This window comes from Ochotona curzoniae, unplaced genomic scaffold, assembly GCF_017591425.1.
Source record: "Ochotona curzoniae isolate NIBS_2020 unplaced genomic scaffold, NIBS_Ocur_1.0 contig_3255, whole genome shotgun sequence".
Classification (NCBI taxonomy): Eukaryota; Metazoa; Chordata; class Mammalia; order Lagomorpha; family Ochotonidae; genus Ochotona; species Ochotona curzoniae.
The window spans coordinates 3,857,733-3,881,686 of NW_024465777.1; the positions used below are offsets into that span (position 1 = coordinate 3,857,733).

Sequence of the window (23,954 nt, forward strand, 5' to 3'; positions counted from 1 at the left end):
GGCCCCTTGCGCTCACTTGGGGAGTGAATCATCGGACGGAAGATCTTCCTCTCTGTCTCTCCTCCTCTGTATATCTGACTTTCCAATAAATAAATACATCTTTTTAAAAAATGAAATAAATAAGGGCCTGGCACGGTGGCCTAGTGGCTAAAGTCCTCACTTTGAACGTGCCGGGATCCCATATGGGCGCTGGTTCTAATCCTGGCAGCTCCACTTCCCATCCAGCTCCCTGCTTGTGGCCTGGGAAGGCAGTTGAGGACGGCCCAAAGCCTTGGGACCCTGCACCCAAGTGGGAGACCTAGAGGAAATTCCTGGCTCCTGGCTTCGGATTGGCGCAGCATGGCTGTTGCGGCCACTTGGGGAGTGAATCATTGGAGGAAAGATCTTCCTCTCTATCTCTCCTCCTCTCTGTATATCTGCCTTTCCATTAAAAAAAAAAAAAAGGTGCAGAGGAACAAGGAGGCGGAGGTCAGCGTCGGAATGAGACCAATCAGATACCTTGGAGATTTTAGGAGAAATGCCCGCTTAACCCAGGGGCACTGATGAGGGCGTGGCCTATCGTCCCGCCCCTTCGGAGGCCGCGCCAGCACCGCCCCCGGCTGTACCCGTTAGCCCCGCCCCCAGCTGTACCCGCTATCCCTGCACCCGTCAACCCCGCCCCTTCGGAGGCCGCGCCAGCCCCGCCCCCAGCTGTACCCGTTAGCCCCGCCCCCGGCTCTACCAGTCAATCCCTCCCCTTCGGAGGCCGCGCCAGCCCCGCCCCCGAACCAGGCCTGCCGGCCGCGGGGGGCGCGGCTCGGTGCGCAGCTGCGAAGGATCGCTTCCGGGGGGCGGGTCAGCGGAAGTCGGGCGGTTGAGGCCGGGCAGCTGGCGGTGGTAGGAGGGGCCCTGAGGTGCGATGCCCGGAGTCGCAGTCTGAGGTGAGGAAGGTCCGGGAGCGGCCCGGCTTGTTCCGGCCGGCCGCGGCGTGAGGCGCGTCCCGCACCGGTTCTCGGGGCCGCCGCCGTCCGCCTCATCTTGGCCAGGGGAAGCGTGTCCCCGAAGGGGGTGGTCACTGCGTGTCAGCCCGCGAGCGGTGGCCGGACCGGACCTGGGGCTTCTCGTGTCCCCCGCCGTGCCGCCGTCCGCCCTGCTGAGCCGGCCGCGGGCCCGTGGACTTGACCGACCTTGGCCCCGGTCGGCTCGGGGTTGCGGGGGAGGGGACGCGCGGCCCGGCCAGGACCCGGCGGCTGCTTTGGGGCCTCGCGGCGGCCGCGGGGGACACCGCCTGGCCGGGGTGCGGGGACAGCCTTGGCCGGAGCAGGTCCGTCTCGGGGAGCAGCATGACGGCCGCCTCGGAGGGGACTGTGGGGGCCGCGCGGGGCCAGCCCGGGCCCCCTGCTGTCCAGTTAACTGCTGTGAGGTCCCCGAAAGCCAGGCGGGTCTCCCGGCGGGACGCTGCCAAGGCTGCCCAGCCTGGGGACTGGGCACTGCCCCGACGCCCGAGGGGTGGCCGTGACGCCGGGCCGCCTTGGTGGGGGTCCAGCCAGTTATAAACACACACTGGTGTGTCTCGCAAATTCCCCACCGGAGAGGAAGTGGCTGTGATGGTTTAGGTGAGAGACAGGCACTGCGGTCCGAGGCTGCGTTAGGAGCTGGCATTGGTCACGGGGGCTTAGGGTGACCTTGAAGTCTCGTCCCCACGTGCATCAGAGTGAGCAGACCCCTCTCCCAGGGCTGAGGCCCCCCCAGGGGAAGTCTACGCAAAGAGCGGCTCTGCCGGCCTTGCCCTGCCTCTGTCCAGAGCCTGACCAGGCACAGCCCACAGAGCCAGCGCAGGGCTAGGGATGAACTAGGGAGTGAAGCAGCCCACCGATCGCACCTGCTCGCCGTGGGTGTGCATCTCTGAAGAGTGTAGTTGGGACGGACCCTTCCCGCCTGTGTTGTATCCTAAAACTTCATTAAGCACTTCAAATCCATTTCATTGATCCTTAAGGTAGGGAAACCATTCAGAAAGATGAAATTACCTACCTGAGGCTACAAAGTCAGCAGGTGGCTAAAGCAAGATAGGAATTGGAGCCTGAGATTGCCACAAGCTGGCTATTCATTCTCCTGCTTCTGCCCCTGCCCCTTACCAGGGTCCAGCAGTGCTCTCTGCTTCTATAGCTCTAAGAACTAAAGGGGGGCGTGGCGTGGTAGTCTACTGGCTGAAGTCCTCACCTTGCATGCGCTGGGATCTTATATGGGCGCCAGTTCTAATCCTGGTTCCTCCACTTACAGTCCAGCTCCCTGCTTGTGGCCTGGGAAAGCAGTTGAGGACAGCCCAAAGCCTTGGGACTCTGCACCTGTGTGGGAGACCCAGAAGAAGCCCCTAGTTCCTGGCTTTGGATCGGCTCAGTTCCGTCATTGTGGCCACTTGGGGATGGGGGGTGAACCAGCAGATGGAGGATCTTTCTCTCTCTCCTTCTCTCTGTGTATCTGTCTGCCCAATAAAAATAAATCTGTTTAAAAAAAAGGGCTTAAAAAATAATGTGGGGCTTGGACACATCTTCAGCTTAGCTCTCCCATAAGCTTTGTACATACTAAATTGTTCTGTTTATGCCCCTCCCTCTTTTGCAAAGCAAGAGTTGCAGAGAAGAGAGGTAGAAATATCTTGCATCTGCTGGTTCACTCCCCAAATGGCTGCAACAGCTGGAGCTGAACTAATCCGAAGCCAGGAGCCTTTTGGTCTCCTGGGTGCAAGGACCCTTGGGACTTCAGCCTTCCTCAGCTGCCTTTTCAGGCCATTAGCAGGGAGCTGGGTCAAAGTGGAGCAACTGGAACATGAGCTGATGCTCATATGGGATGGTAAGCCACAGGACCAGTGCCTCTATTTATGTCTGTAAGTTTTGGCTCAGGAAACCTTTGGGCCCAGGAGGTACTCCAGGTTGGCCCAGCTAATCCAGAGTCAGATAGAACCTTGGAGGGTCTGGATTTGGAGAAGCCTGTGGTGGGGGAAGGCGCCTGCCCTCTTGGGACATCACCAGGGTCTCAGTTTTATGGCGCTGTGTGGTGGCCACTGAGTTCCCATTGTGCGGGTTATTTTACAGGAAGGGAAATCTGGCACTGATCAAGATGGCCTAATATGAAGGAGTCAGGCCTGCCACGCCTCCCAGCTGCCCGGTGGCTGCCTTGTCCTTCGAGCACTGGAGGCGACTGCAGTGTCGGGAATGGAAGCCAATGTGGTAAGGGGCATTCCCAGGGCAAGTGTGGTGGGAAGTAGAGCAACTGGAAGTAGACCTGCCCAGGTGCCATCCGAGGCCCCAAAGCTAGCTAGGTCTTCCTTCTCCCTGGAGGCCTGGAGTTGGAGCAAGGCTGATTTCCATCCCATCTCCCCAGGAGAACCTGCTAGATACACTTGGGATGTCTCAGGTGTGTTTTTGCCTTTCTGTGTTGAGGGAGGGAAGGAGCCTGGATGATCCGTCCACCAGCTGAGTCCTGGCCCTTCGCTGGGCCTTCCTGATGCGGGCTGCCCTAACAGCATCTGGTGTTCCTGTGGGTGCTGGCCAAAGGGAAAGCGGGCCATGAGTACCACCCAACTCTGAGCTGGGGAGTTCAGGCTTCCTGCTAGAGAAATGGGCAGGGGCAGTAGTTGTAATCTTGTCTCTTTGCTCTAGACTATCCCAATCTGGCAAAATAAGCCACATGGAGCTGCTCGAAGTGTGGTGAGGAGAATTGGGACCAACCTACCCCTGAAGCCATGTCCCCGGGCGGCCTTCGAGGTGAGTGTACAGGAAGGGCAAGGCAGTAGCTCCTGAGTCAGGGCCATCTGTGTGACCTGTGAGTGTACTTAATGACTGAATCCCAGGTTCCCTATCTCAATAACAGTGTGTAACAGAAATCAAGTTTAACTCATACAAGTATGCATTATTAACTTATATTTGATATTAAAGGGAATCATACTGATTTAGTTTTAAATTTTAACCATAAAAATTATGGAAAGTAAAAGCAAAGTTATCTGGAACTGTGGGCCTAATGCAGTGGCCTAGTGGCTACATTCCTCGCCTTGAACGCGCTGGGATCCCATTCGGGCACTGATTCTAATCCTGACCGCCCCACCTCCCATCCAGTTCCCTGCTTGTGGCCTGGGAGAGCAGTCGAGGACAGCCCAAAGCCTTGGAACCCTGCACCTGCGTGGGAGACCTGGAGGAACTTCCTGGCTCCTTGCTTCAGATCAGCACAGTACTAGCCTGTGTGGTCACTTGGGGAGTGAATCAACAGACGAAAGATCTTCCTCTCTGTATATCTGACTTTGCAATAAACAAAACAAAACAACAACAAAAAACCACCACCAACAAAAAAACTAATAAAGTTACCTGGAATCACATCATGACAAAGCTGTAAGAAGTTTCCTGTGGCTGTGACAGATTTTAGATGACCTTGTACCCATAGTCACAGCTTCAGAGGGCAAGATTGCCATCTGTGGTTTTTAAAAAACGAGTTTGTTTGAAAGGCAGAGTGACAGAGATCAGTCTTCATCCACTGATTCATCCTGCAAGTGGCCAAAACAGCCAGGGTTGAAGTCAGGTCTTACACATGGGTGGCGGGAGCTCAAGCACTTGAACCATCCTCCATTGCTCCCAGGTGCACTAGCAGGGAGCTGGATCAGATGCAGAGTAGCCAGGACTGGGAACCAGGTTTCTTTATGGGATGTTGGTATCCCAAGCAGTGGCTTAATGCACCGCATAACACCTGGATCATGGCCATCTCGCTACTGAAACCCTGAACTGTTTATACTCCCACATGTTTTGCTTCTGGCCTATTGTCCGCATGGTTTCCAATCAGAAACCTTTCTTCTATCCATCTAGGAAGCCTTCCTGGCAAGAGTGCTGGATGAAGTGCCCCCTGCTGTGTATTTTGCACTGTCCAATGGCTTCTTGGGGTCAGTGCATGTGTGCTGATGAATTTTACTTGCCCACAGACCTTGCCCAACATCTCTGATCTGTGTCTGAGAGATGTGCCCCCCGTCCCTACCCTGGCTGACATTGCCTGGATTGCAGCAGATGAAGAGGAGACGTATGCCCGGGTCAGGTAGCTGAGGCGGTGGCTGATCTGCCGGGGAGTGGGGAGCTGCTTCGCAGGGAGAGTGCTGGTGAGGCTGAGGCCAGTGAGGAGAGCTGCTGGCCAGAGGGGAGCAGAAACCGGACTGTGACTTGTGGGAGTCCAGTGGCCATCTGTGACTGGTGCTTTCATCTTTGGCCCAGGAGTGATACACGCCCCTTGAGGCACACATGGAAACCCAGCCCTCTGATGGTCATACAGCGTAATGCCTCCGTGCCCAACCTCCGAGGGTCTGAGGAAAGGCTCCTGGCCCTGAAGAAGCCAGCCCTGCCTGCCCTCAGCCGCTCCACCGAGCTGCAGGACGAGCTGAGCCACCTGCGCAGCCAGATTGCCAAGATAGTAGCAGCAGATTCAGGTAGGAGCCCCAGTGCTGGGGCCAGGATATGGCAGGAAAGGCTAGCGGTGTCCTTGGTTCAGGGGATCTGGGGCCCATGACTCTGGACTTGAGCAGCCTCCAGACTTCCTTAGGATAGCTCCTACTACTCATTTTGGACTTAGTGATTTGGTTAGGAACATAGTACTCAACCTGTGACCCCAGGCAGACTCCCTTCCTTAACCACAGAACCAGGACTTTCTTCTAAGTGTTTAAGCTCACATCTTCCACGAGCCCCCAACGGCTCCTTCTCAAGCATTTCCCATCACCAGGAGACATACTCGCAATCTCAGTGATTTAAAGCCATAGTCCCAAAACTTATCAGTTGGGTACATAAAAACCATAGTGCTATTTAATTCTATCACATGAGAGTTTCATGGATGAGTTACATTTCCATTTCTAGGCTACTTTTTGGTCATCTAAGCCAGACTTAAAAACTGAGGAAATTCTTTCCATTAAAACTTGAGAAACCAGGAGCACCATCAACCGTGTAGTTCTGACAGGCAGCAGGAGTCGGGCTTCAGCTCAGTTAGAAGAAAAGACAAACACAGGCCTCCGTCTCAGCTGCTGTGGGAGGAGCCTGGGGGCAATGACAGTGGGGGGCTCTCCCAGATAGTCATTGCAGTGGTCCTCTAGGGCATGCACGTGGGGAGGGGACAGTGCTGCCATTTTCAGTGCGGTGGTCCTCTAGGGTGTGCTCATGGGGAGGGGACAGTGCTGCCATTTCTAGCCCATTGCAATGTCCACCTGTGCCTGTCATTCTCTTTCAGCTTCGGCTTCTTTAACCACTTGCGCCACCGCGCCGGGCCCAACTTCGGCTTCTTTAACACCGGATTTCTTATCTCCCGGAAGTTCAAATGTCACTTCCCCCTTGCCTTGTTTTGGATCCTCATTCCACTCTACGACTTCCTTTGTCATCAGTGACATCACTGAGGAGAGTGAGGTAGAGGCCCCTGAGCTCCCATCAGTCCCCCTGCCTGGTTCTGCCAGCCCTGAATATTGTAAACCAGAACACAAAGCAACCTGCAGCTCCTCCGAAGAGGATGACTGCATCTCTCTGTCCAAGGCCAGCAGCTTTGCAGACATGATGGGTATCCTGAAGGATTTTCACCGAATAAAACAGAGCCAAGATCTGTAAGTATTTGGATACAAAGCGCTCTGGTGATCCATGTACTTTAGTATTGTTACTTCTTTTTAAAGAGAAATGGAGACAAATAATGGAGAACGATCTTCTGTCTGGTGGTGATTTGGTCCCCAAATGCCCACCATAGCCAACGCTGGAACTCCTTCTGGGTCTTTCACAGAGATGGCGGGAGACCCCTTGGGTGATTACCTACTGCCTCCCAGAGTACAAGTTAGCAGGGAGTTAGATAGGAAGCATAGTACATGGGACTTAAGCCAGTCACTCTGAAATAGCATGCCAGTGACAGTCTCATTTTTAAACATGTATTTATTTGGGCCCGGCGCCATGGCCTAGTGACTAAAGTCCTCGCCTTGAACGTGCCAGGATCCCATATGGGCGCCGGTTCTAATCCCAGCAGCTCCACTTCCCATCCAGCTCCCTGCTTGTGGCCTGGGAAAGCAGTCGAGGATGGCCCAAAGCTTTGGATCCCTGCACCCGCGTGGGAGACCTGGAAGAGGTTCCTGGTTCCCGGCTTCAGATTGGCACAGCACTGGCCATTGTGGTCACTTGGGGAGTGAATCATCAGACAGAAGATCTTCTCTCTCTTTCTCTCTGTATATCTGACTTTATAATAAAAAATAAATTTTAAAAATCTTAAAAAAAAAAAGATGTATATATATATTTTTTTATTGGAAAGTCAGGTTTACAGAGAGGAGATACAGAGAGGAAGATATTCTATCCACTGCTGCTTCACTTCCCAAGTGGCGGCAACTGAGCTGATGCAAACCCAGAAGCCAGGGGATTCTTCCGGGTCTCCCATGTGGGTGCAGAGTCCCAAGGCTTTGGGCCATTCTCTGCTGCTTTCCCAGGCCACAAGCAGGCAGCTGGATGGCAAGTGGAGCAGCTGGGACATGAACTAGTGCCCATATGGGATCCTGGAGCATTCAAGGTGAGGATTTAGCCACTAGACTATTACACTGGGCACAGTTCAGCTTTCTTATTACTGAAGAGTGCCCCCATGCCCTACACTTCATAGTGGGGGAATAAATGATATATTTCTGCTATCCCTAATTGGTAGGTATTTTTAGTGGAAGGAGATTCTCTACAGTTGGATTTCTGCTTTAAGGTGTGGTGGGTAGGATGGGGGTGCGTATTTAGTCCCTGGGATCATCCCCCATTGCTGGCTCCAGCTTCCTGCTGATGCAGACCTGGGAAACTATGATAATGGCTCAGGTAATTGGGCTGCTGCCACTCACGTGGAGGGAGACCTTAATGGCACTCTCAGCTCCCACCTTTGGCCCTGGCCAACCCTCCAGCCACTGTGGACACACACACACACAAAGACCTAATATACAAAACGATCTTGCAAATGCAGATTAGAAAATAGCCTTTTAAGAGATATAGTTAGGGCCAGGCACAATGGCTCCATTTGCTAATCTTCTCCCTTCAAGCACTGGGATCCCATTTGGGTACCAGTTGATGTTCTGGCTCCTCTACTTCACATCCAGCTTCCTGTTTATGGTCTGCAGAAGCAGTCGAGGACGGCCCAAAGCTTTGGGATCCTGCACCCAAATGGGAGACCACGAAGAAGCTCCCATCTCCTGGCTTAAAAAAAGAGTGATATGTATTTCCTGAACCTGGCGGTCCATCAGAATGGCAGAGATTTATTAATAATGTACTGTAGACATACTGAAAAATAATCCCCACAGAATAAAGCAGTTTCTGAGGGAAGGGGAGTTTGGGGAGTGTCCACCTTTGAGAACCTCTTCTTACAGAGCCCTGGAGTTCAGTATGCATTTTTCCAGGTGTGGTCTGAGCAGCTGCAAGGGACTTACCAGAGAAACTTGTGCAAAGATACAGGTTCTGGACACTTCAGTTTGAGACCCAGACCTTCATGGCCAGCACCCATGAAGCTTTGTTGCTTGTTGAGGGTTAAAAAGCTGCTCTGAGGGCTGAAGGCTGATGGAGTTCCTATTGAAGGGATGGCTACTCGCCCTGAACGGGGTCTCTGACAACCATATGAAGCTAGGCAGCTGCCTTCAGTCCCCACACCCCAAGCCCAGTCACTGCTGCTCTTGATCTGCTGTGAGGGCTTTCCCCCTTTGGTCACCATGTTTTATGGATTGATATCTCAGGCTTCTCTTACTTGCCTCTTGAATTTAGTAAATCCTAAACAACTTACTTGTCGACTCTCTCACTTGGGTCCTGGGATCTTTTCTTCTTTGTAGTAAAAGCGCTGGATCAGTGACTAAGAGTGGGGATGTAGCCTGGTAGGCAGAGATTCAAAAATAATAATTTCCCTTTATTTTGCATTTTTGGCTTAATATCTCAGCCTCTATATTACCCTAACAATCAATAAAACATTGTCAATGGGATATATGTATGTTAGTTCACTAGAACTTCAAACAGTTATTTTCCAAGAATTTGGCTTATTGGATAATTTGAGCCTACCCCAACATGCAGTTGCTTTATGTCCTACAACTTCCTGATCTCTCTCTCTCTTTCTCTCTCTCTCTCTCTGACACACACACACACACACACACACACACACACACACACACATACGTTTGTTTAGCTGTAATTCTGGGTCTCCCCTGAGGGGAAGAAATGGTAATAACAATTTTTTTCTTCAGAATTAGTAAAAGTTAATTACCAAGTGACTTCCTCAGTAGATCCTTTGGGAAAATGCTACAGAGAAAGATAGGGCCGGGACTGGTATTGTCCTGTCTGCTGTGCCTACATCCCATATGGGTGCTGTGTCCTGGCTATTCCACTTTTGATCCAGCTCTCTGCCAGTGGTTTGGGAAAACAAGAGAATGGCCTAAGACCTTAGGTCTCTGAACCCACATGGGACACCTGGAAAAAACTCCTGGTTCCCAGCTTCAGACTGGCCTAGCTCTGGCCGTCGTTGCCATCTGGGAATTGAGGTAGAAGATGGAGGATCTCTCTCTCTAACTCTTTCAAATAAAATAAAACCTTAGAGAAAGAAAAGGGATAGGATAGGATAACGTCAGAGTGGAGAGTAGAAGCTTAGTCTTTGAGGCCAGATCTACCAACCTGACGGTCCTATGTTTTGCCCACTTCATAGTCGTAAAGAAACATTAGTGCTCTACTTCAGAGGTAATGTGGAAGCAGCCAGCTTGCTTTTGAACTCCCAGCTCACTGGCTGAGTGCCTAGTGCCATTAACACTGACCTCCTGTGGTGGTCGTGAGGATTCTGGGAGGTGATACAGTCAGACTCAGATGTGATTCTGTCTCCAGGAACCGGAGTGTAATGAAGGAGGAAGACCCTGCTGTGCTTATCTCTGAGGTCCTGAGGAGGAAGTTTGCTCTGAAGGAAGAAGACATCAGCAGAAAAGGAAACTGACATGGCTCGGCTCTGCAGACTGTCTCACGCTCCTGGATTCCTTCAGTAGCTGCCTTGCTCACCACAGGACTCTGCGTCTGAAGTAGCAATCTTGACAGTGTTTGACAGGCTGGAACTTGGACTGAAGAGCAGAGCTAGCTGACATGTCTCCCGTCCCTCAAGCCTTCGCAGGAGCTGAGGCCTGGGCTCTGTACTGGGACATGTTAGAGGTGATTGTGTAAGTTGGAGTCTCAGCTTCAAGGTAGAAGTTTGTTTTTTCCTTGCGCTGTGTGAAAATAGGTCCTAAATGACTTACTACACTGCATCAGACCCCATAACTGGTCTCACAGGACACTTTGTGCCCAGCTGTCACTCTCTCAGCTGCTTGCTTGCAGTAGAGCAGGTCTGAAGGGAAGGCTGTCACTGTTTCTGTACAGACTGGCACAGGACAGGGAGATCTTAATGCTGCTGCATCAGAAACCTATACCAGTACTCAGCAATCACCTTTCCCTGTCTAGATGTAGAGGTCAGGCCATGGGCCAGCTAGCACTGGGCTGCTCCTGGGAGGCCTGGGCTGTTTTTTCTTACACATATTTTGTAATACTGTATACAACCGAATCTATCCTCCACGGCCCCAGGGCCTCACCAGTTTCGCTGAAAGCTCTCTTCCGTGGACTTTTAGTTTGAGCCCAGTAGGAAAGAGAACTGGGAAGGGAAGGAGCGCACCATCCTCCCAGGCGCTCTGAGCTGGGCCAAGGTTTGTACCGACTGCACCATGCATGACACGATGCCTGCAGGTCCCTTTATGGTAGGTGGTATGTGCACTGTGTGGGGGGGTTGAAGCATTACCTGACATTAAATGAAGGATTGGGACAAGAACTGTGTTTTCTTTGTCTGACTGAGCTAAGATCACCCCGGACCCTTTAGGAGTCTAAATGCCTGTAATTTTAAGGGGTATGAACATTTCTGGCTTCTTTTTTATCATGTCCTGTCCTTATAAAACAAAACTTTCATAGTTTCTTTCCTCTTTGTAGATTTTGCCCTAAACTCGTAAAACAACTTAATCTTACAACTTGCAGGTTTACTCTGAAATGTGCCTAAGCCTTTCGGGCACCACGCATGCAACAAGGAACTGCCACCTGGTGGATTTATGTCTTGGTGGGGCACAGGCTAAATCCAAGACTCAAGTTCATCCTGAACCCAGGAAAATGACAAAATATACACTACTACTCAGTTGCTTCTCCAAACATAAAACATTACCAATGTTAATTATCACAACTAAACATTTACTTGGATTCAGTTTTATACCTTATAAAAGAGTACTACGAGGATTTTTCAAAAAGTTCATGGAATTTTGTAGTATGAAAAGACCAAAAATCTTTTAATTTCCATTTTTACACTAGTTTTCTGAAATGCCCTCATAAAGTCATTTAGATTATTACATGGTTCAAGACTTTTTTAAGGGAGAGAGACTGAAGCAAAACTTAAAATATTATACAGTTACCACCAAAAGTAACAAAATAATGAAAACTGTTGCCAGTCCTGCTAACTCTGCATGCCTGGATTATGGAAATTTACCTTTTCTCTCTCAAAGGTGTGTCAGGAATAATGGTTCCAAGCTTAGACTAAGATGATAGCCAAAGACAAAAACGTCCCAGCCAGGCATCTGAAAGAGCCAAGAGGAGGTTCTGCAGTGGAGGGCTCAGTGCCACCCTGCCTCCTCACACATGTTCAAGGAATTCCATCACCTTCCAAAGGAAAGGCATGATGCCAACACGCTGTCAGTGAGTGGTACTGCCTGCTTTATTTATACAAATAAAATGCCTGATAATGCCAACAGTTGCATCACGTGCCTCCTTCCCACTCCCAGCTACAGATGTCTTAACATCTCTGTCATTGCAAGATACTTAAAGAAGCAAACCCTCATAAAAACATTTACAATGGATGCCTGATAACTTGATTACCCTCAGAATCCTGTGTAAAGAGACGTGTCAGCCCATCCTGGCTTTGAGCCCGAGGGCTGCTGGAAAACTGCCCCAGCTCCTGGTTCCAGCTGCTGCTAATGTCCTGGAAAGGGGCTCTGGATTTGTGGGCAATGACCTGCTGGCCCTGAGAATCTTCAGTGAAAAGCTGACTCCAGGTGTCCCTGTCATTCTCACTGTCCCAGGGACGCACAGAAACAGGACGAGGGCTTCGCTTCACATAGTCTGTGTTTTCTCTACTCCGGGAGTCCCTGTGAGTTTGAAGAACCTGCCTGTTTTCTTTGGTGGACACAATCCTTTCCAGCCTCATTCTGTCCAAGGACTGGTGACATCTGCTCCTAGCTGTGCTGCTGGGACTCGCCAGGCCCTGGCAGGTCTTCTTAGCTTCATGAAGCCATTCCTTTGTCCTGGAAGAATCCTTTTCCTCCTTTTGGTCCCAAGAACTTCCCAAGTCCTGGGTAAAGGAAAAAGCTAGTGAGGTTTTACTCTCTCCAGCAGAGACTGGGGTGCTAGGCTGGAGCAGAGACATCTCAGTCCAAAGTGGGGTCCCCATTCTGTGGTGGCTGTAAGTCTGGAGGGGGTGAGGACAGAGTCCAGCCCCCTGGGGGTCTGCTGGAGTTGAAGTGGCAAAAGGGGGTGCCATGTGATCATCTTCAGAGCCTTGCACCAGACAGCCTAGTGAAGTTGTATCATTGGTGAACTCCTGGTTGATCTGACTTCCCACATGAGATGGAACACTTCTCTGGTCACCACCGTTTCTCTTTCCTAGTAAAACAGGAATGAACAAATGACCCTCAGATTACTGCCCTCAGCAGGACTTCTTTGTCTTTGTTCTGAAATCAGCACCAGTGACTATTAATGCTGCCTGGTACAGTGTTCTTAAGATTCCTCTGGGGCCCAGCTCGATAGCATAATGGTTAAGGTCCTCACTTTGAACGTGCCGAGATCCCATATGGGTGCCGGTTCTAATCCTGGTAGCTCCACTTCCCATCCAGCTCCCTGCTTGTGGCCTGGGAAAGCAATTGTGGACGACCCAAAGCCTTGGGACCCTGCACCCACATGGGAGACCCGGAAGAGGTTCCTGGATCCTGGCTTCGGATGGGTGCAGCACTGGCCATTGCACTCACTTGGGGAGTGAATCAACAGATGGAAGATCTTCCTCTCTGTCTCTCCTCCTCTCTGTACATCTGCCTTTCCAATAAAATAAATAAAAAGATTCCTCTGAAATTAATTCAGGAGCTCATCTTCCTGCTTTAACATTGTTATTCTTCAGAATGGCATTTCTAAAACATAAATCTTACATTCTCTTATGAAAATACATGGATTCTACCCATGACCTTCTCAACCTAATAAGGTCAAGTGTGGAATATAATCACAACCTACCTTTCCAGCTGTGGTTTCATTATGTGGTTTGACATAGAACACAACTGTGCTGATTTTATACCTATCTACGTATGTTTGACATGGTTTCTACCAAGTAGAGATCCTGGCTAAACATATATTCCTGAATACGGCAATGAAAAAGGCACGCTCAGTACGTGCTCATTGCATAAGGTCTCTAAGGGCACTGTACTCATCCAAGTCGGAATCGCTCAGTGACAGTAGGAAGAACATAGGGTCCATTCTCCTCAAACATTACATGGAAAGGGAACAAAGACATAGTACAATGCTAAGGCAAATAGTAGGGAGGACGTAATACAACAACAGCTACTTACTGTCCAGTGTAAAAGGGATCCTGTCCTGTTTTACAATAAGGACATAAAATTCCCAATTCCCCATGTCACCCCAAAATATAATTGCAAACAAAGCAGAATGACTGATTTTGTATTCTGTGACAATTTTCAACTCAAAAAATTCAAAATAGTCTATAAAATATACCAAAATCTGGGGGCCAGAACTATGGTATATCAGGCTAATCTTCCAAATGCGGCACCAGCAGCCCATACGGGCACTGATTCGAGTCCCAGCAGCTCCATGTCTGGTCCATCTCCCAGCTAATGGCCTTGAGAAGACAGCGGAGGAGAGCCCAACCTCTGGGCCTCTGCACCCACTTGGAGACTTAGCTCCTGGCTTTGAACCAGCCCAGCTCCAACTTTGGCGGCCATTTGGGGACTGAACCAGCTGATGGAGGATCTCTCCCTCTATCCTTCTCTCTCTTTCAAATAAAAATACATATCTGGACCCAGCAAAATGGTTCAGTAGCTAAATCCTTGCCTTGCACATATGGGATCCCAGTTAGTATCCCAACTGCTCCACTTCCCATCCAGCTCCCGCTCCCTGCTTGTGGCCTGGGAAAGCAAAGAAAGATGGCCCAAGTCCTTGGGAATCCTGCACTTGCATGGGAGACCTGGAAGAAGCTCTTGGCTACAGCTTTGGCCATTGCGGCCATTTGGGGAGTGAACCAACGGATGGAAGATCTTTCTCTCTGTCTCTCCTCTCTGTAGAGCTGCCTTTTCAATAAAAATTTAAAAATCATTAAATAAACATACATATAGGGCCTGGCATGGTAGACTAGTGGCTAAAGTTCTTGTCTTGCACACACCAGGATCCGATATGGGTGCAAGTTCATGACCCAGTGCTCCATTTCCCATCCAGCTCCCTGCTTGTGGTCTGAGAAAGCAGCAGAGGACAGCCCAAAGCCTTGGGACCCTGCACCTGCATTAGATGCCAGGAAGATGCTCTGGGCTCCGGTTAGGCTCAGCTCTGGCTAATGCTGCCACTTGGGGAATGAATCAATGGATGGAAGATCCTTCCGTCTCTCCTCTCTATAGATCTGACTTTCCAATAAAAATAAATAAATCTTTTAAAAATACACACACACACACACACACACACAATTGTAAATGAGAAGATTCCAAGTAAGTTCCCAGTTCCTGACTTTCGCCTTCATGGAGTAAGCCAGTAGATGGAAAATTTTTCTCCTTCCCTCCCTCTTTTTATTGCCTTTCAAATAAAAAATATTAGCGGGAAGAAGGCTGATGAGAAAGTTTGTTTCTAAGAAAACAAAGTACATTTAGGTTTTCTTTATTTTTTATTTGCCTTGAGAGGAAGAGAGAGACAGAGATTTTCTATCTGCCAGCTTACTCCCAATATCTGCATTAGCCAGGCTTTGATGAGGCTAAAGCCAGGTACATGGAACTTCCAGGGACCCAGGTATCTGAGCCATCACTGCTGCCTCCTAACGGCTGACGCGGGAATCAGAAGTCAAGACTGGAGTGAAGCCCAGGTACTATAGTAAGGGTTACAGGATCTCCTGGGAACGTCTTAATTGTGCCAAATGCTTGCCTCATCTCTGAACTTCTGAAATTTTTCATACCGAAATAACAATTTGAAAATTTTATACAAAAATGACAATAATTAACCTTATACAGATCACTCATGATGACTACTTCTAATGTCAACTCCTTTAGGCACTCCCATTTCCTGAGTGCGCCTTTCCTCACTGCCAGTAAATATGAATACTAATATTATACAACCAAACTATAAAGTATGTCTGTAAATGCATGTACATACTACTTTTTCAAAAGGCAATGATTTCATGTGTTTGTTTATTTATTTAGATTTCTTTCGTTTCATAGCCTCTCTCAATATGTCAGCTTAGTTTAACACAATGCACCGACTTCAGTCATCCTCATTAATACTCCAGCATGGAAACACAATCGTACTCCTTTCGTGTTTCCTGGACAATGAAGTATTCCCCCGAACAGGTCATCATACCTGGCTGCGAGGTCAGGAAGGAAGTGATGCTGGTCTGCTTACCACCTGCAGGTGGAGTCCTTCTCTGAGTTAAAGAAATACCAGCCTTCCTCTCTTTCGGAAGGAGTGTTAACACTGGGTTGATTAAATGTGTCTGAAAAGAAATGGGGGAAAAAAAACCTATTAATACAAAAAACTTGTCAAACAAGCCAGACTGAATAAACACGAGATTGAATAAATACAAATGAGGCTGAGTAAACACTGTGTACACACACACACACACACACACACACACACACACACACGATGAAAACAAAACACAGAAATCTGAATTCAGGACTAGCATTGTGATATATATAGCACGTAAAGCTGCTGCCTTTGATGTCAGCATCCCAGATGGACTCCCACTCAGTTCCAGCTGCTCCACTTCTGATCTGGGTCCCTGCTAATGCATTTTGAAAACCAGAAGATATGCCCGGCAGCGTGGCCTAGCAGCTAAAGTTCTCTCCTTGAAAGCGCCTGAGGGCCCAGCGCGGTGGCGCAAGTGGTTAAAGGTCCTCGTCTTGCACGCCCGGGATCCCATATGGGCACCGGTTCTAATCCCGGCAGCCCCGCTTCCCTTCCAGCTCCCTGCCTGTGGCCTGGGAAAGCAGTCGAGGACAGCCCAAAGCTTTGGGACCCTGCACCCGCGTGGGAGACCCAGAAGAGGCTCCTGGCTTCGGATCGGCATAGCATCGGCCGTTGCACTCACTTGGGGAGTGAATCGTAGGACGGAAGATCTTCCTCTCTGTCTCTCCTCTCTGTATATCCGCCTTTCCAATAAAAAATAATAAAAATAAATAAATAAAGATTTATTTATTTTTAATGGAAAGTCAGATATACAGAGAGGAGGAGAGACAATGTCCAATGTCTCTGTCCAATGATTCACTCCCCAGGTGACCACAACGGCCAGTGCTGTGCCGATACAAAGCCAAGAACCAGGAACTTCCTCTAGGTCTTCCACACAGGTGCAGGGTCCCAAAGCTTTGGGCTGTCCTTGACTGCTTTCCCAGGCCACAAGCAGGAAGCTGGATGGGAAGCAGAGCTGCTGGGATTAGAACCGGCACCCATATGGGATCCTGGCGCATTCAAGGCGAGGACTTTAGCTGCTAGGCCGCAGTGCCAGGCCCATGGGGCTTTTTTTAAGCACCAAAACCAGCTAACTGGATTGAAGACACTGCTTAACCTTCATCTTGTCTTCTCCCCCCCACTTCTTACATCTGCATGTCTTAAAATTTTTGTTTCAAATTAATTTAATTTAGCTCTTTATTATTCGTTATAGCCTTGAATCTAGTACATAAGAGGTTCAAACTCCCTTCTTTCATAATGGTACTCTGGTCTGGCATTTCTCTGTGAAGTCTCCTTTTCCATATCTTGAAAACATAAGTGCACATATTGGGGAGTGAACCATTTGGGGAATGAACCAGTAAGTAGATGGAAGAACTCTCTCTCATGTCACTCAAATAAAATAACCTTCATTTGAAAAAGAAAAAAAAAAAAAACCATGAAAATGCTATTTGGAGCAAGGTATTTGTTTAGCTTAGAAGTTAAGATGCCTGCACCCTCCATCAGATGGCTTGGCTTTAATTCCCAGTCCTGACTCTTTGATTCCAGCATCCTACTGATGTGGATTCTGGAAGACAGCAATGATGCCCAACTGGGTCCCTGTCACCCATGGAAGACCTGGATTGAGTGCCTGGATCCTGGCTCTGGCCCAGTCCAGTCCTGACCTTTGCAGAATGAACCACTCTCTTCACACTGTTCCTCTTCTCTCAAAATAGAGAGACAGGGATGGGTGGACGGAAGGAGACAGAGAAAGAGAGAGAGAAAGTATAAGCTTGAGATCGTGGGCTGCTGGCAGCATGGCAGGTGACAAGCCAGCCACCTGGGCCCGTCAGCCATTTCTCAGGCAGGAGGCCACCACCACCTGCATGGAAAAGCCTATTGTACTCACCTTGCTGCCCATTTGGTGCTCTTGGCCCAGGTACAAGCCTAAACTCTGCATCATGCCAAGGCAGATGAAGAAGAGGGATGCAAAGGAACAGGGTAGGGTACCAATTTCTCTATTCACTGCCGGAAAAGGCAGGCAAATATAGCTGCCCCCACCCCACCAGGATCCAGAAGAAACTGCCAAGGTAAGACTGGGAGAGGCCAGTGTGGCAGTCTTGGGACAAGGCTGCAGCAGGTATAAACCCCTGCTCCTAGATCCCACACCAACAAGGAAGAAGATGAGCTGTATAGGCAAACTCTACATTTGATCAGTTTTATACCATCCAACACTTCACTGCTGCCTGTACCGAACTGGGTAAATCGAGGGGAAGTCTAGAAAATCATGTTAAGCAAGGAAAAGTAGTACTGTACGGATTAGCACTTTTTGCAACAACACCCTCTTCTGCAAATGGCAGTAATTCTTTTGGAGTAATTAATGGAGGAGTGTGACACTTATAAACTTCACAGGCAGACAATTTATTTAGGACAGGTTCTTTTTTACTATTATTATTACTGTGTGGTAACACAATATTGTAAAAGCACTTACATGGCTTATTGAGGTTCCATCTTTACTCATTGCACCAAAATTGAGGAAATCAACTTGCCCAAGTTGCATTAGCTTGCTCATGATGCAGATGGGGCTTTTCCAGTGATGGATTTCTTACATGGAACTGGTGATTCTTAAGGCTCGTTAGTGGCATTAAGACCCTTCACTACTGTGTCTGCCTTCTGAAGTCCCCTGAGCGGGGAGGCAGGCATTCCTCCCATTGTACCCTGTACCAGTGGTTGCTCACATCCGGCTAGTCAGCAGTGGCAGTAGAGATGAGTCATTCCCACATGTAAGAGGATTTGTAGCTATAATGTCTCCCCCAGGGCAGGCTAAAGGTCATAAGAATCTGTAATGTTGGGCCCAGCCGCAGTGGCTTAGCGGCTAAGTCCTCGCCTTGAACACCCCCGGGATCCCATATGGATACCGGTTCTAATCCCAGCAGCTCCACCTCCCATCCAGCTCCCTGCTTGTGGCCTGGGAAAGCAGTCAAGGACGGCCCAAAGCGTTGGGACCCTGCACCCGCGTGGGAGACCCAGAAGAAGTTCCTGGATCCTGGCTTCAGATTGGCATAGCATCAACCGTTGCACTCACTTGGGGAGTGAATCATCGGACGGAAGATCTTCCTCTCTGTCTCTCCTCCTCTCTGTATATCTGACTTTCCAATAAATAAATAAATCTTAAAAAAAAAAAAAAAGAATCTGTAATGTTACTTAACATACCCTTCATTCTTTTCACTCCTACCCCATTTTTTTTTATTTTTAAATTTATGTATTTATCTGAAAGACAAAATTACAGAAAGATTCTACATCCACTGGTTCTCTCCCCAAATGGCCATAACAGCCAGGGCTAGGCCAGGACAAAGCCAGGAGCTTCAGCCGGGTCTCCCAAGTGAGTGACAGAGGCCTAAGTACTTGGGCCATGCTCCACTGCTTTCTCAGGAGCACAAGCAGCAACCTGAATTAGTAGAATAGCCAGGGCCCAGCACAGTAGCTTAGCAGCTAAAGCTCTCGTCTTGCACACGCCTGGATCCCATATGGGTATCGGTTCTAATTCCGGCTGCCCTGCTTCCCATCCAGCTCCCTGATTGTGGGCCTGGACAAGCAGTAAGGAACAGCCCAAAGCCTTGGGACCCTCTCACCCATGTGGGAGGACCACAAGAAGCTCCTGGCGGCTCAGCTCTGGTCGTTGCAGCCACTTGGGGAGTGAATCAGCAGACGAAGATATTCCTCTCTGTCTCTCCTCCTGTCAGTATATCTTACTTTGCAATAAAAATTTTTAAAAATAAATTAATTAAAAAAATAAAGTAGAGCAGCAGGACTCAAACTGGCACCCATATGGGATTCTGGTGTTATAGGCAGCAATTTAACTCCTATCCCACAACGCTGGCTCTGTTCTTACCCTAAAGAGTAAATCAACTTTTGTTTGGGAAACTTGCTAACATAATGACCAAAAAGTCTACTTTTAAGAAGAAAATGCAAAGTAAAGCTGTATATAGCTCACAGCCACAATGCCAACATACAGTCTGTACCTTGGCCACTCTGATGAAAGGGCCAAATGCCTTACACATGGTCACTGTCCACCCTTACTTTTGGTTGAACATTCTCCCAAGTGATCTTTTCAACTCTGGCATTCCATTTTCTAACAATGCTCTCAACTGCTGAGCAAATCAACTTGCTATTTTATTTCACTTTGCAAAAATTCATGTACAAGAAAGATAGTCATTAAAACTTTGTATGATTTTTATATGAAGTTGGAAAGAGACACGACATTTTGACACTGATGTAACTAGGCAAATTTTAATAGTTTTCAAAATAAGTACACATAAACTGAAGAAGAAGAAGAAGCAGAAGTATCAGAAGCAGCAGAAGCAGCTGAAGACGAGGCCGAACACAAAATACTCAGCTGATACAAGTCAGTTGCCAGATATTCTCCAGAACCCTGTATGAAGGCCCAGCACAGTAGCCTAGTGGGTTAAGTCCTCACTTTGCACCCGTCAGGATCCCATATGGGTGCCAGTTCATATCCTGGTGCCCCGTTTCCCGGCCAGCTTTCTGCTTGTGGGCTCCCTCCCTGGGAAAGCAGTGGAGGACAGCCCAAAGCCTTGGGACCCTGTACCCGCATGGAAAACCTGGAAGAAGTTCTGGGTTCCTGGTTTCAGATCAGTTCAGCTCTGGCCATTGTGGCCGCCTGGGGAGTGAATCAATAGACAGAAGATCTTCCTCTCTGTCCCTCCTCTCTGTGAATCTGACTTTGCAATAAAATAAATAAAAAAAGAAACAAAATAAAAAAAAAAAAAAAAACCTTCTCTATATGTAACTGTTAGAGAAAAATGTTTCAGATTCCTGCCAAGACCCAACCTCTACTGAAGAAAATTTTCTGTTTCATGTACTTGATTTTAAAGATTTTTTTTTTATTATTATTTTTTATTGGAAAGGCGGATATACAGAGAGGAGAGACAGAGAGGAAGATCTTCCGTCCGATGATTCACTCCCCAAGTGAGTGCAACGGGCCGATACTATGCCGATCCAAAGCCAGGAGCCTCTTCTGGGTCTCCCACGCGGGTGCAGGTTCCCAAAGCTTTGGGCCGTCCTCGACTGCTTTCCCAGGCCACAGGCAGGGAGCTGGAAGGGAAGCGGGGCTGCCGGGATTAGAACCGGCACCCATATGGGATCCCGGGCGTGCAAGGCGAGGACCTTTAACCACTTGCGCCACTGCGCCAGGCCCAGTGTACTTGATTTTAAAAACGACATTTTTTTTTTTTACCTCAATGACTCCACTCCTACAAATTCTCCCTCGATAATATTCATACACAAAAATGATGTGGGGAGCAGGCACACAAAGCTAAGATGCCGTTTCAGATACCTGACACCTGCCAGCACCGCACTAGGGAGCAGGCAGGCTTCTGTTCTCATCCTGCTTCAGTTTCTAGCTTCCTGCTAATGTGCGCCCTGACAGGCAGCAGGTGATGCTTCAAGCATGTAGGTCCCTGGCACCTGCATGGGAGAGCCGCCGGATGTCCTGTCCTGTGGCTTGGCCAAGCACAGCCCTGGCTGTCATGGACACTCGGGAATGAACCAGTGGGTGAGACATCCTTGTTCTTGCCTCTCTGCCTTTCATATAAATAAAAGAATGACTCAGCTCTTTGTGAATGCAGATGAAATATGCATAAGGCGCAACAAGTGAAAAAAGCAACTCGTCCCACAATGTTTAATATGCTACTATTTGGGGCCTGGCCGCAGTGGCCTAGCAGCTAAAGTCCTTGCCTTGAACACCCCGGGATCCCATATGGACACCGGTTCTAATCCCAGCAGCTCCACTTTCCATCCAGCTCCCTGCTTGTGGCCTGGGAAAGCAGTCCACGACCCAAAGCCTTGGGATCCTGCACCCATGTGGGAGACCTGGAAGAAGTTCCTGGTTCCTGGCTTTGGAACAGCATAGCATCGGCTGTTGCACTCACTTGGGGAGTGAATCATCGGATAGAAGATCTTCCTCTCTGTCTCTCCTCCTCTCTGTATATCTGACTTCCCAAAAAATAAATAAATCTTTGTAAAAAAAAAAAAAATATATATATATATGCTACTATTTGAAAGAAAGGAAAACCCCATTTGCTTGTATATTCACAGGGGACCTCAGGAAAGAGGAACAAGATAGTGTAGGCCTCTGGGATGCAGAAAGTTGGGTAAGAATATGAAGCAGACGTTTCAATGCAGACTGGATACATTTAAACTAATAAGTAAATAATGTTATTTTTCCAAAAATGACTGCAATTGTAAAAGGTTTAACTGATTCTGTCCAACAGGTTGCAGCCACACACAGATGAACCACTTGATCTTTAGACTATTGATCACACTGTCCAAACCCAGCCTTTCCTGCGCAGTTCAAGTCCCTTTCTGTTTGGTTAAACCTTCCTTGATAACCACAAGTCAAAGGAATCTTTCTGGCCTCCAAAGTCACAGGGTCCTGAGTGAGAGCACTCACAGGAACTGAATTCTGCCTTGAATTCTGCCTTGGAGGGTTAAGCGCATAGCCTGAATAGCAATCAGAACTGAGGCAGAACCCCTGCTTGCCTGACTCATGTTTTAATCCAAACCTCAATGTTCTCAACTTATAAAACCAGGACAATGAAGGGATCTACCTCATTGCACCTTGGTGAATACCTGCTAATAAAAAGGGCTTGCAAACGGGCCAGCACTGTGAGCACCAGTTCCAACCCCTGCTGCTCCACCTCTGATCCAGTACCCTGCTAATGCGCCTGGGGAATCAGCAGAAGACGGCCCAGGTGCGTGGGCCCCTGCACCCATGTGGGAGACCTGGCTTCGGCCTGTCACCGCTCCAGCTGTTACAGCCATTTGGGAAGAGAATCCACAAGTGAAACAGCTCTCTTCTCTTTCTCTGAGACACTGCTTTTCAAATAAAGAAATATATATAATTTTTTTTTAAAGAGGGTGTTTGTGCAAAGTCTTGGACAAGTGACACATGCTAAATACTCGCTGTTGGCTAGTGTAACTGTGTGGAGCTCTTTTCCTTCTAAGACTGTAAGTACCCTGCCTGTGCTGTCCCTTTTGAGATTTGAGTTTTCATATCCCAGAGCAAGAATTGTCCCAAACAAGACAAACAGGCCTAACTAAAATGCCTTAGCACAGCGGCCAGCACAAAATGCTGTGACACCCCTGGGTGTGATGTCCACCTCGTCCTGGTTGGGTGAACCTGGGCGGGCTCCTCATTCCCAGCGAGAGGAAGGACACACACGATGGATGCTGTGCACCCACTACATTGTCCGGCACCCAACGGACGGCCAGTGCACGGGAGGCCGGCTCCCCGACCCTGCTTCCCCACAACCCTCTCCCCGCACCCCTCAAAATTACTCCTTCTGGGTAAGTAAGGCCAGCAAGCTAGCCTGGCCAAGTCTGGAGGCAAGAGACCCCAGGGGTGAGAATTCCCCAATTTTGCCAAGTGCACCTGCCTCCCAGGACTTCAAGCCTCCGTCAGCGCGCCTGGAAGGGACTGTAAGCGCCCAAAAAGAGCGAATTTGCTTTTCCACCTCCCCTCACCTAACCTGGGAACTCTGCCGTCCCGGTCTCCCCTCAGCCCACGGCTTCCTTCTACCCCAACCCCATTTTCAGCTTTCCCCCATTCCTCTCGCCGGTGAATCTCCAAAGCCGTCCCTGACTTTCCGTCGATCACCTCCAGACTCTCCAGCACCCGTCTCTTTTCGCGTCCCCTCAGGTCGTCCCCGTCCCCCCCGAAACGCCCAATGAACCCTCCCCAAGTCCCACCTGCACTTTGTGCCTCTTCAGAGCCGCCGCGTCCAGCCACACGCCGCAGGCCTCCTCCTCGGGGACTCTCCGCCTCATGGCCACCGCAAAGTGGCCACCTCCGGCTAGTCACTAAGCCCCAGCTCGGGACGCCTCACAGACTCCCCTCAGCCGCCGACCTCCACCTTCGGATCTCCCGCCAGCGCCTAGGGGCGGAGCTACGCGCCGGCCGCTCCGTGCGCAGGCGCCGACCCGCGACGTCAGCCCCGCCTCTTTCCCCAAGCTCCGCCCCGCGCGCGGTGATGCGTTTGCTGGTCCCGCCCAGTGTCTCCTGGTCTCCTCAGGCTTGTGTGGTGTCTTACCGGTGGATTCGTGTGAGGTCGTACCTGGAATGTGTCGTTTCGCTTCGCCGAACTGTCCTTTCTTGATAATGACCCAGTTACCTCAAAGGGAAGCCGAGGAGCCCGGGCTCCGGGCTTCAGCATTTCCCTAAATGGACGCCACCTCCTTAACTTTGTGGAT

At 49.4% G+C, this 23,954-nt stretch overlaps 2 protein-coding genes across 3 annotated transcripts; one reads left to right on the top strand and one right to left on the bottom strand.

Annotated features, from left to right (window-relative positions):
* Positions 1-837: 837 nt before the first annotated feature.
* MTFR1L (mitochondrial fission regulator 1 like) lies at positions 838-10,797 on the top strand. 2 transcript variants are annotated; one of them, XM_040979602.1, is made up of 7 exons: positions 838-920; positions 3,069-3,203; positions 3,636-3,740; positions 4,940-5,049; positions 5,223-5,434; positions 6,265-6,586; positions 9,837-10,797. In XM_040979602.1, exons 2-7 carry the CDS (start codon positions 3,189-3,191, stop codon positions 9,940-9,942), a joined length of 870 nt encoding a protein of 289 aa, XP_040835536.1. In that variant the 5' UTR covers positions 838-920; positions 3,069-3,188; the 3' UTR covers positions 9,943-10,797. The 2 variants fall into 2 exon arrangements, with proteins under 2 accessions (XP_040835536.1, XP_040835537.1); XM_040979603.1 differs by lacking the exon at positions 838-920 and adding an exon at positions 1,559-1,595.
* A 20-nt stretch (positions 10,798-10,817) lies between these two features.
* On the bottom strand, positions 10,818-23,613 carry LOC121156118 (aurora kinase A and ninein interacting protein). The gene is made up of 3 exons (XM_040979731.1): positions 23,454-23,613; positions 15,541-15,753; positions 10,818-12,663 (listed from the first exon to the last, which is right to left on the bottom strand). The coding sequence occupies exons 1-3, from the start codon at positions 23,529-23,531 to the stop codon at positions 11,857-11,859; spliced, it is 1,098 nt and encodes a 365-aa protein (XP_040835665.1). The 5' UTR covers positions 23,532-23,613; the 3' UTR covers positions 10,818-11,856.
* Positions 23,614-23,954: the final 341 nt, after the last annotated feature.